General features: G+C 41.5%; 2 protein-coding genes across 2 annotated transcripts; one reads left to right on the top strand and one right to left on the bottom strand.

Moving 5' to 3' along the window:
* Nucleotides 1-89: 89 nt before the first annotated feature.
* Nucleotides 90-1,525, bottom strand: LOC145501863 (uncharacterized). The gene has a single exon (XM_081481248.1). The coding sequence runs from the start codon at nt 1,366-1,368 to the stop codon at nt 277-279; it is 1,092 nt and encodes a 363-aa protein (XP_081337374.1). The 5' UTR covers nt 1,369-1,525; the 3' UTR covers nt 90-276.
* Nucleotides 1,526-3,526: 2,001 nt separating this feature from the next.
* Nucleotides 3,527-8,900, top strand: LOC145501864 (octopamine receptor beta-2R-like). Its single transcript, XM_081481249.1, has 2 exons — nt 3,527-5,006; nt 6,411-8,900. Exons 1-2 carry the CDS (start codon nt 4,478-4,480, stop codon nt 7,547-7,549), a joined length of 1,668 nt encoding a protein of 555 aa, XP_081337375.1. The 5' UTR covers nt 3,527-4,477; the 3' UTR covers nt 7,550-8,900.
* The last annotated feature ends 3,393 nt before the right edge of the window (nt 8,901-12,293 follow it).

Raw genomic sequence — 12,293 nt, 5'->3', positions numbered from 1 at the left:
GATGAAAATGTCTGCCGGTGATCTTACAGTTTTTAGGTTAGTGTATGGGTAATGGTATATGTAGATGTACCTAAACCTCCACAATGTAGTGATGATAATAAAAATACCATACTAAGCTTTAATGACTTGAATCAATAAATACACTGAAAGTGATAAAATAGATTACAAAACTTGCCTTGATCTTATTGTGTCATTCAATAAAACTAGTAACCACAACTTCAGTGGCGTCTTCCTCGCAATCAAAGCCGAGCGGGACCTAGAATTGAGACTTTGAAACTATCGTACCGAGGCCCCGACAGTTAAAAGACTTGAGTGGGTCTGGGGATAGAAGAGAGGTCCGCGGTAAAAGAATGCAAGTTTGCTGCGGGTTAACTCGTAACTCTCGTGGGAGATGTTGAAGCTGATCCTGGTTGACGAAAAATTGTTTTGAGGAAGTAGCTCGTTGATCTGTCTTCGTCTGTTCTTGTGTTTGGTGATTTTGTCGATCAAGCGGTGTAGCATTGGTCGGATAACTCGCTTGAATCGTTTGTTAAGGTAGCCGTTAATAACAAGGTTGAGTAAAATTCCGCTTTGCATCACAACGACTGCGAGCACTTTGACACTGTGTGACAGCTGACCTGTAAACATCGCAGTGGTAACAATGCCAAGGTATGGCAAGTGACATGCGCACAACGTTCCCACGATTAAGACAATCATTTGAATGTTCTTGGCCGATGTGCGAATGTTCCTTTCTGCCATTCTCCGGCTGCTCGACCCTAAGCTATAAAAATCGGGTGGTAAATTTTCCTTCTTCTGGTGAAAATAAATAGCTAAGTTAGCGTAGATACACAGCGCCCCGAAATGCAGAAAGCCAAGGAATGTAACTTGTCCGGCCGCAACACCTCGTGGATGCGTGATGTGAGGCCTGCCGTTTCCTTCCTGTCGGTAAAATGCCACAAGACCTGCATACACTGCAGAAATAATCCAGGTCACACTGATACACACTACAGCTTGTTTGACAGTCACACGGCAGAGCTTTTCTCCACATAGAACCAAACCGTATCTTGTGGCACTGATAATGAACAATGCCTGGAAATAGACACTGATTGAATACTCTTCCACGAAACATCTCGCGCTCTGTAGAAACTCCGCGGCTTCGTTGACCTGTATAACATCGCATATCAATGTGAACAGTCCAGAAACGAGTCCCAGAACAAGTCCGGCAGCGCACAGATTCATCAACGGCATAGCTGAAGATACACGAAGCTTTCTCTCCTTGTAAACGGCGTAAAACAAAGTAGAAGATACGAGGGATGTAGCCATGGCGAACACTAAAAAAACAGTAATGGCGAAAGCCACGCTGAAGGCGTCTACTGTGTTGAGATTCATGCTTAGTTGATGAAGTTCTGGCAGGAAACGCTTTCACTTCTCGAAGCAATAATGAAGTGTATGATAATTAGCAAACGAAAGGTCGGATTTCTGTTATAGTGGTAATACAAGAGCGTGCCGTGCCTCTCCTACATCCGCACGTGACTTTGGACATGTGCACAAAGGAGGCGTGAAAGAACAGAAGAAAAAGAATGCGTAATTACTATCTTTTCTTGTTCTCTCGGTATTTTTGTAGTTCGCGAGTTATGCCTCGTGATTAAAAATTTAGCTGAATAGTAAGAGCTTTCTGAGTCTTCAGTCTGAGAAAATAATTTAGAATACGGTGTGCTCGATAGAGGTTTCTATCACCGCGGCGGCAAGGCGCGACCCAGTATAAAAGTCGAGAGAAACCAGGAGCGAACCGTCTGATCGCCTTGACATAAAGCACTGATCAATCTATCAAACAACAACAACAACAACATTCTTTTGTTCTAGAAACTCCACAAAAATGCGAAGTTGAAACCATTTTCAAATACAGGCGTGCGCCTTCAGTATTTCGTGAATGACGAGTTTTGATCAGCAGACGTGTTTTTAAAATTTGCGCTGGCGGGCCTTTCTCAGGTAAGGGCCACTATGGAGAAAGCGTTAAAGGCACGAAAACGTATTCAAAACGATAGGCTGAAAACGTCCGCTTATCGGTTACATTTTCCAGCCTTCCCCGTTTTGCAAGAATGTCGAGTAAAATAGAAACGTAGGTCTTTAGCTGAAAATGAAGGACTGAATCAGAAGCAATGATATTAGACTTATCCAGAATCAAGAGAAAATGACGGGACAGTTGTCCCGTCATTTTGCGTCATTTTTCTCAAGCGAAATTCCAGGTCGTAAAGCGAAAATGTCTGCGCTCAAGACTTGAGTACCGACGAAGAACGTGAGGTAGAGTGCTTACATCCGCGAACGACTTTAGGCAACATAACGATGATAAAAATAACTCACGGGTCCATTACGGCTTTATGGTTTCCTTCTAACAACAGTTTTGCTTTCTAAAGAAGCTTGACAACCAAGTGGATAGGTTGTCAGCTTGGTCAGTCTTATCTAAGTCTATTATTGAAGCCCATCTAGATAAACAATGTCAACAGTCCATTACTTTTTCGAAGTTTTACAAAAGGGCTTAATAAACACGTAGTCATGATATGTCTCTGACTATTGTGCCACATATTAATTGCACCTTAAAACAAAAGGCTGTTGTGAGTAAAGTGTTCATCCGGTCTTCTACACGAGATGTTTACTTGTCGATGACTCTTTTTGAAAGTTGTCTACGAATTTGGCGAAGCAACAAGAAAGTACTTGACCGAGGTTAATAGCTCGCCACGACAAGGTAAAGAATCTTTGTCGTTTGAGCAGTAAGTACATAGAAGCTGAATTTTAAACGTATTTGTCCCAAATATCGATGAATGAAAACGGCTTGGGCATTCAAATTTGAGTGCCAAATCACCGACGTTCAGTTTGACCTTTCTCAGATAAACTGAAACCTGTTGTCACGTTTCAATACTCTTTCGTTTTTTTCCAAAACAAAACTGCCGATCTCAGCGCTGAAACGAAAGTTCACGAGTTTCGACTCAGCACTGAATATGATCCATATGAGCAACAATCTGTCAGTGGTGAGCTGGTCATGAAATTCTCAGCTGACCAAGAGCGTTTGATATCAAAACAACGATTTGAATTCCAAGTCTTCCTGAACATTTTCAATTTCAGAATGGCAAGTCTGAACTATGCAAAGATTGTGTGGCTATAGATTTTATTAAACAGTCATAAAAATCGAGTAGATATTTCAAAATGAGGCGACAAAGAAAAAGAACGGAGGGAAAACTAACCACTTTGACATTCAACTGGCTGCCGTTGTAAGCAGGTTTCATATTCGCTCTGCCAGCGTTTTCAGACGTATGCAGGCGCTGTGTACAAACTCCTTCTCTCATTAAGTTGTTTAAAAAGAAAACAACTGTTTTCTATTTTCAAAGTTTGACAAAATATAAAAAAGCAAAGCGTGAAGTACGGTTTTGAACCGTGCACAAGCTGCCTCCTGACTGAGCCGATCAAATGCAGTCAAATATTTCCCATAGTTTCTCATTCTTATATAAACTTAAACCTTATTTTGCTGTGTTTAACTGATCCATGACTCATGATAACTCAGCTCAGTGGAGATCGAGACAAAAGCCGAAACTCTACAGCTTTAAATATCATTTTCCAAGCTGGCGCTGTGGAAGAAGAAAGCATGGGAAATTTCCCATAAATAGTATCTGTTTCACTTTCCAGCCATAAATTTTTGTTGAGCTGTTCAGATAAGTATATTTCAGTTTATACCTTCATATCACAGAGCTCCAGTCGACTTTCTTGATGACCCTTGTTATTCACCACTGGAAAAGACGTCAGAAGATTTACCATCGAGTGGCCCAGTCGACAGTAAGTAGTCCCACAATTTGTTTATCTAAATGAGTCTGTTGTAAATTTAGCTTCGCGTTCCCAACACAGTTCGCAACTTAACCCACCGATAAACCAATGTTTTCGTGATGTGGATAGTTTCGATTTGACGGTGATGTTTTTAACGCCAAATCTTAACGCAACATCTTTCGCGTTGAAAATCGATATCGTGTAACATGGTGCACAGGGCAACTTAAAACAAGACTTCGTTGCGGCGACATGTTTCAGGTTTTTGAAAGCCATTAAAAAACCTGCAACACTGTTGCCCGAATTTAGAATGTTGCGTAAAATTCGTCTCGTTTAACATCATCTTTGCAAGGAGTTCAATTTTTCCGCGAGAAATCGTTGTTGCATTTGTCCCTTGAAACACCGCCTTTACTATTATAGGACGTCAGCTATGTAACTTTTACATACCAAAGATATTCTTCGAAGAATTGAATGTTAAAATTTTTTGTCAGAGTCAACTTCGAAGCTGATTGCTGTGGAAACTGCGGAAGCCGATAAGGGACAATCCCAAAATATTTACGAAATCCGAAAAAAATATTTTCAAAATCCGAAAAAATATTTCAAATCGTAATGTTTTTTGAAAAACATCGTTTACGAAAGAAATCGAGATTCATTAACTCTTGTGCTATTTACACCTACAGGAGCAACTATGGCGTACGTAAATTTGAGCCAAAGAGAAAATTCTTCACTGTTAAATAATGAACTGGAGAAGGAAAACCCGGAGCTGAGACGTGGTACCGAATACTTAGTGTTTGCTCTAGCTCTGGCAATAGTCATGCTGGTTGCAATATTTGGAAACATGACGTTGATCGTCACGATCTGCCGCACCGCCAGCTTGCGCACGCGCACAAATATGTTTATCCTAAACCAGGCATGTGCAGACGTGGGAGTCGCTTTGTTCTGCATGCCGTTTTCAATTGCCACGTGCTTTACACGAGGCTGGGTGTTTGGTGACGGTCTATGCCAGCTGAATGGTTTCATGTACATTCTATTCGAGGCCTCATCGCTGTTCACGCTCACTGCGATAAGCATCGAGAAATACTTTTCCATCGTCAAGCCCATGGCCGTTGTCATGACGACAAGACTGGCGTGGATTATGATAGCCATGACGTGGCTCACAGCGCTTATTCTGGCGACGATACCGCTGACTGGTGTTATGACATTCGTTTACAAGCCTGGTGAGTATAAAGTTCTTATGCTACAATAGACCATTTCCTTCGACTTATAAAATAACGCAATTATCTTTAAGTGATAAACATCATAGATAATTCTATATTACATCAAGGTGCAAGTGAGTTGTAAGCGCAACATCATTATGTTTTTCACTTTCTACTATTGGTACGAAAAGAAGATTTGCTTTCACTTTCGACGCCAAATTTCTGCAAGGTGCAACATTAAAATCGCATCAGTAATATAGTTCTTGCAATGGTGACTATCAACGTATCTGAAAATAGCGCGGATCCACGAAAGTCTGGTTTGTAGGTTCGAATGCCAAGTTTCTGAGAATGTTGTTTTCCCTTGATGTTGTCGACTTGCTTGCGCAAACTTGGGAAGTTTTATAGCGTAAAAGTACGCGTTATATGCCATGATAAAATAACTGAGTTACTACGCGCGACCTGATTGGTCACTGGAGTTGCCAAACCTATGTTCTATTGCACCGGTAAATACACTGTTCCCGAAATGGTGGCACTACGCGGGAATTAGAGAACTCAGAACACAGCGAGAACATAATAACAGTTTTGCGTATCCACACTGGCTGACAAAATTATCATTAACACGAATATCTTTTCATTAGGCAATAGACCACTATCTCTATGGGTTTACGTCCCGCGAAATAAGTCTACTAGACTTGTTGGGAGAACACTCGAAAAGCTTGGAAGTCACTCGCCTAACGACCAGTTATTTACGAGCTTTTCTTGCCTCTCCCTGCATCCCGCGTGGTTTATTGCGCCGCCGGGTAAACCCATAGAAATAGTGGTCTAGTGCTTAAGTATGAAACGTGAAATGTTTTTGGGCGCGAGACCTATGAGAGGGTGCGACTGACAACGATTTTCTATTAAACGAGATAGTTGTACCAAGAGTTTGCCTGGAGATAGTAATATAATTAAAACTCGGCAGACCGTGTTTTTCCAAATACCGAGAAGAGAGTTCAAAATACTTGCGCAGTGGAGTAATTTTGTGGTTAGAAATGTGCTAAAACACTCTCTCAAATGTTTGATATATTTTATCCAATCGAAACTAAAACTGAAGAGAAAACGGAGAAAACGTAAAAAGTTATGCTAATTAACATGGGACTGATGCAAATGCAGTCACGTTGATGGTTAAGCCAACGTTTGTTTAGACTTGAAAAATAATTAACGAACTTGAAAACGGAAGGTCACACACGGGAGTGAATGTTTCGTGGCTTTTCTGAACACAGAAAAGAGAGTTGAAATACCATGGGTAGCGGAGGATTTTTGACGAGTTTCGAGGTGAGAAAAAAAAGCAATAAAAATGCTGGTTTAAGAACACATTCCCGAACACCGTCACTGTTATGATTGCTTTTGTTTTAAATACTTTTGTTTTTGTATTTCGTTTTACAGGTTCGACCCAGTGCGGTGTCTTAATCACCGAAAGTAACAGTCAAACCGTCTACGCTGTTGTGATGCTTCTAGTCGCCTTCCTTATGCCGCTGTGCATCATGGGATTCTGCTACATCAATATCTTCAGGGCCGCAAGGAAACATAACATTCGTCTTTCCAGGATGTCGCTGTCGAGTATTGAGAGCGAGATCTCGCTGACTGCTCAAAAACAAATCGCGCTGACCATTTTCGTTATGCTCATCGTTTTCGTTATTTGCTGGACACCTTTCTTTTTCAAAATGATGTACATGTCAATCCACCACATGAAGATCCCGAATGCATTTGCGCACAGCCTGGGCCTAGTGTCATATTGGTTTGCCTTTCTAAACAGCAGCGTAAACCCCTTCGTGTACGGTGTCAGGAATCCTCTCATCAGAAAAGAGCTGTATTCGATGTGCTGTCGAAGATTTCAAAATGACCAGCAAGCACTGGAAAAAGGGCATGCCTCAGAAGGTGAACCGTATTCGCCGCCGCCTCAACCGCACAGCGACTGGAACAAAACGTCCTCTGCCTACCCCCCTTATATTAACGCTGTTACACTGTCCGAGGAAGACATAGTCAGCCCAAACGAGGGAATTAATAAGCCAACAACCGACAGAGGAACTCAAACAGTGGAGGTGTGGCAAATTCTATCTATCGACGATTTACCACACATTTATTTGACAAACGATCCTTCCTGCTTAAGAAACGAAACGCTTCCAAGTAGTTTTACGTCGCTGGCATCACTGCATCAAAACGCACACACCGGCAGAGCCAATGAAGTCATGTGTTCCACATGCTCCAGCGCATGCTCTGAAAGTGATCACGTGATGATTAGCGGCAGCCAGGAGGTCGCGTGTTCCAGTGAGTCAGAGGTTGATAGTCTGTGTAGCGGTTGCCAGTCAAACTCAGAATGCTCGACTTCTTATGGATCATCCAGTTGCGAAGGGCGCGAAGTTGACTCAAACTCGTGCTCTTCCCTTTCGGACCACACCAAGGAAATTTTTCAAGATCATTATCATCACGCTACGGTCAAAAACAGAGAGAAAGCTGTCTCTTTTTCGGAGACGACCAAGGTGTATGAGAAATCTAAAATTATCTGGATGGAAACACAGCTGTGAGCTGTCTTCAATACAGTCCTAGTTTTGTAAAGTTTTGAGTTCAAAACAAAATCTGGCCATTTAATTTTGGCTATAAAAACCGGAGTGTGCATATCAAATAGGAATAGAAAAGACAAAAACGTCAGATGTACTCATGTCTGACACTTACATATTTCTCCAATCTACGTATAACTAGCTGTGCAGGTTGCAGTTTAACAATAAAACATATCCAACATATCCCGGTAAAATTTTGGAAAAACAGAGAATGATAGGTCGTTGTTCTGTGTCGAATTTGGGAACACCAGAAAATTTGTTTTTGGCTACTGAGTTTCTAAAAGAAATATTTCTTTTGCAAACGATTATCTAGTTACATTTTTCTTGATGATGTTGATGTTTAGAGATTTCGGCTGATCGTTACGGCAACTTTCTGAATGTAGAGCCTGCCATGAATATTGGATGATACTGCATAAACCCCAGCTACATTAGCTGCAAAGATTCGCACATTTGCCAGCCTGTAACCTGGTCTTATAGCTCGTCACGCAATCTTTTGGTTGAGTGACGTGAAAGATTGCGTGATGAGCCATAAGAAGGAACTTGTTTCTTGTGGAAAACCCCCTTGTACTTATTGAACACATGTGGATGACATTCCAATCTCGTACCTTTAATTTTTAAATATAACAAGGAAAGTGAAAAGAAAACTGACTTTAGGGAGCGTTTGTTTGTTTTGTAACTTTTCTGTGTACCGCCCAGAGGAGAACTCCCATATGAAAAGGTCGGGGATGGTCGTCGGAAAAATTTATTGAAACCCCCAAAAGGAGACGTGGTGTGGCTCGGGCCTCTTTGACCCCACTTTGATATTTCTTCGATTGCACCCTTAAAGATACTTTGTCGGCTACAAATACTGGTGTTTCGCCATGAACACCGTAAGTGATAGCAGAATCCTTGATTTACACCCAAAGCAAGACGACGAGAATCCCCGACTATTTTTATACATTTTGAGGCAAGGGTTTAGGTTATCATCATTTTAGGTTATCAGGGTCATAAGAAAAATTGTCTTTGATTGCGGGGCTTTCGCTTTCTTGTCCCATTCTTCGCATACCTTAGTCACTTGAGTGCCATGCGCCTCCTGTCCTGTGTTATCTGTTTTTGGCAACACCATTGCTGCTGACGTATTATTCTTGAATTTCTAATAAACAAACCTATGAAGCTTGTGCACCTAAAATGCCTTTTTTCTCACCTTTCTTTCGACTGTGATCCGAACTCCGAGTCGGCCCCGCTTTCTTCTTTTTGTGTTTGAATTGAAAGATTTAAAATCCACGTTCACCTTGTCAAAGAGAACAAAGAAGGTGCATTTTCGGTGAACATAACAATTGAAAAGCTGGTAATCCGACTAGTCGGAACGTACACAATGCTATATTGTTGATAGTTTTTCAGCATTGCTGTTGGACAAGTTACAGCACTTCAATTACCTGACAAAATCATCATGTTGTGTAAATTGTGCGCAGACTCCGTTGATTCACTGAGAACCGGTGCCCTCTCTGAGAAAGGTAAGTCCATGTGCAGAGCTTCTTATATTCTGTTAATAACTACAAGGCTTTCTCTAAGTGTCTGAGTGGATTACGAACATGGTTTATCAGCTTGTTAACACACATTTCCTCACAAACAATATCTGCTCCATTTTCTATCCCATTAACGTAGGCCAAATAATGAGGCTAGATTTCCAATGCGGGCAAAATTTCTTGTGTTATTTATATAAGTTTGGTTATAACATTAACATGATTAAAAGTCTTCTCCTGTTGCTTCCTAACCGTATGGGTCTAGCGCTGCCTGTTTATTTGTAAGGTGAACGCCAGAAGCTGACGTGACTTACAACCATGTGGTTAAAACAATTAGAGGTTATTATATTCCGATTTCGTTAGGAGATCTACGCAAAACCTGCTCAAAAGTGAGGCAAAGTACGAAGTAAGACGAAAGATCAATTTTCTGGAATCAAAAGTGCATGTTTCCTTACTTTTCTCTCTACCACGCGTTGTAGACTTTAAGCAGTGCGTAACATACATCGATCATGTTCGATCTACTGAACTAATTCAATTCTGTTACTGTCATTATTTAGTCTTACTGTTTCAGATAAAGTAAAAATGATTTTGAAGAGAAACAAGGGGAGACTGAAGAAAACGAAAACAGGGCACTAATGCATTGCCTCTTCCAGGCTCTTGGTTTGCAGCTAAGGACAAAGGAGGCGAGCACGAGAATGAGAGTAATAGCGCCTTTTTCCCGGAGGGGGGGGGAGGGGGGGGGAGTACTCCCTATAATGGCCTGAACGTGGAGGCTCCACCGGAAAGGGATACCTTTTTAAGGCTTCAGGTATATAAAAGGGTAGGGATTTCACAAGTTGAGGTATATGAAAGAGCAGGGAAATCTCACTTTCTCGAGCGCCATTTTTTACACTCGTTCTTCACCGCGCCGGCTCCCAACCGATAACCAGGAACAGGCTAGTTTCTTTAACCAGATTTGTAATGTTGTCGGTGTGTGATGACTCATGACTGCACTTGAATACCAATCGAGTTTATTTTGTTCCTAAAGTAAGTTAGGTCATAACATATGTAAATTGAAAAAACAAAACACCTGTTAGGTAAGAGAATGTTTCCAAAAAAAAAAAAAAAAAAAACCAAGCAACTAACCAAAACGAATTTCACTCGAAATCATGGAGGGATTAACATAACTATGGCAAGACGGAATTGAGAGATCTTTACATACCATTTAATTGTCAATTCATTCCGTAAGACGCGCCTGCAGGAAACAATGGTAGCTTCATTCATCAAAACAAATATCCAGTCCAAAATGATGAATACAACTACCATGATTCCCTTCAGGCGCATCTCATAGAGAGAATACACCATTTTCGTGTTCTCGATCTCGGTACTGGACTGGAACTAGCTTGCAATGGAGGCTCATGCGGGGAAATATCATTAAAAAGAGATCAATGTAATTTCCATCTGAAAAGACTCCCCACATTAGCCTCAGTTGCAAGCTAGTTCCAGTCCAATACCGAGAATACTAAAATGGTCCATAGGCCATTGCCTCGCTGTAAGCCCGGGAGGGTACTTTGGGAATTTCTGGGTGGGGATGTGCCGCTAGGACCCTGGAACCCTTAGCCTATACCAGAGCTAGTTCAGCTGAATTTTGCCACCCTATACTAGAGTAAACTCTCCAAATCCCCCTATCTATCGACACTATTGCGGCTGCTTTGCGTTAATTTAAATTTTGCCGATTTGATATTTTTATATTTTTGAGTGGCAATTCCTGCTTTCCCTAGTCTAGATAAAATCTTCAACTAACTAGTTAATTTTGGGGAAAATGATACCCTACTCTAGACCCAAACGCTCTGATTTATATACCCTATCCTAGAGTAAACTGCTTGAAAACCATACCCTTCGCACACGCCTACATAGCCCATATATGGCAGTGCTCCCCCCCCCCCCCCACCGGGGCTGTAAGACACGTTAGCGGGGTCAAAATGTCAGACTTGTTGATCGATGATCTGTGTTGTACTAGGCACTCTATTATTCATTTTAACGATGAATTCTCTTTGTAATCTTAGAACCCTTACTAAAGACAGGAAGGAGCAATAACAACATGACAGCAAACAAAAGTCTATCGATTACAATGAATGTACAAGGCAATATCACAACATCTGAGCCCACGATGGCCATGCACAGTGAGCTAGAGCACATTTTAATGAGCGGAAGCCTGATACTGATTATGATGGCTACTCTGGTTGGCAACGGCACCGTCTGTTTAGCAGTTTACTGACGTCGTAAACTGCGCACGCGTACTAACATGTTCATTATTAACCTATCATGTGCCGACATTGGAGTTGCGGTGCTTTGCATGCCATTTTCATTGGTCACGTGCTTGCGTCACGGCTGGGTGCTAGGCGATGCCTTGTGCAAGTTGAGTGGGTTCGTTAACATATTGTTTTGCTTGACATCTCTACTTACGCTGACCGCTATAAGTGTGGAGAAGTATTTTGCCATCTGTAAGCCGCTGTACCACAGGTACTTGAGCCGAAAGTTTGCCTTGGGTCTCCTGTTATGGACTTGGATTCTGCCAAACATTATTGCCTGTGTACCTTTCTTTGGTATCGCTCAGTATGAATTTAAACCAGGTATCTTTTCATGTGTGTTAATAACAGTTATAATTTACTAAAAGAAATGTCGCCAATTTATAATTTTGGAGCAAATTAGTCATTCACACTCTTTTTAATTTTTATACAACATGAATTTCTACCTCTGCTGCTCTTGACGTATTTTGTCTGATTCAGTTCTGCGAGCAAGTAGTTCCAGTCTCTGAGCCCGGACGAATCTTGAATTCTTCGTTTAGAAGTTGCCAAGCACATGATCGCGCCATGATTGGGCGACATCTTTCAAAGAACTCTCTATCGCTCATGGAACCTGTACAAGTGCTTCTACTGATCTACTGAATTCATAAAATATGTGCCACTGAAAATGGTTCGATTAATGTTAGGCTTTATGATAGACAGCAGGCACTGGAGCTTTTGCCTCACGGTGGGGGAACCAAAATTTATTATTTTAACCATTTTAGGTCTATTAGAGTTAGCTCTCCCTCAAGAATTCACAAAGCGCCTCAGGTCTAGTTTCCTCAGCTTCCAACTGAACAAACTGGATTCTTAATCTAAAATAGTTTCCTTGATCTTTCCTAATCAGGTACCACTCAGTGTGGAGTCCGGTTTCCTCCAATCTTG

This window comes from Orbicella franksi, chromosome 10 (assembly GCF_964199315.1).
Source record: "Orbicella franksi chromosome 10, jaOrbFran1.1, whole genome shotgun sequence".
Classification (NCBI taxonomy): domain Eukaryota; kingdom Metazoa; phylum Cnidaria; class Anthozoa; order Scleractinia; family Merulinidae; genus Orbicella; species Orbicella franksi.
This window is presented reverse-complemented; position numbering and strand designations above follow the sequence as displayed.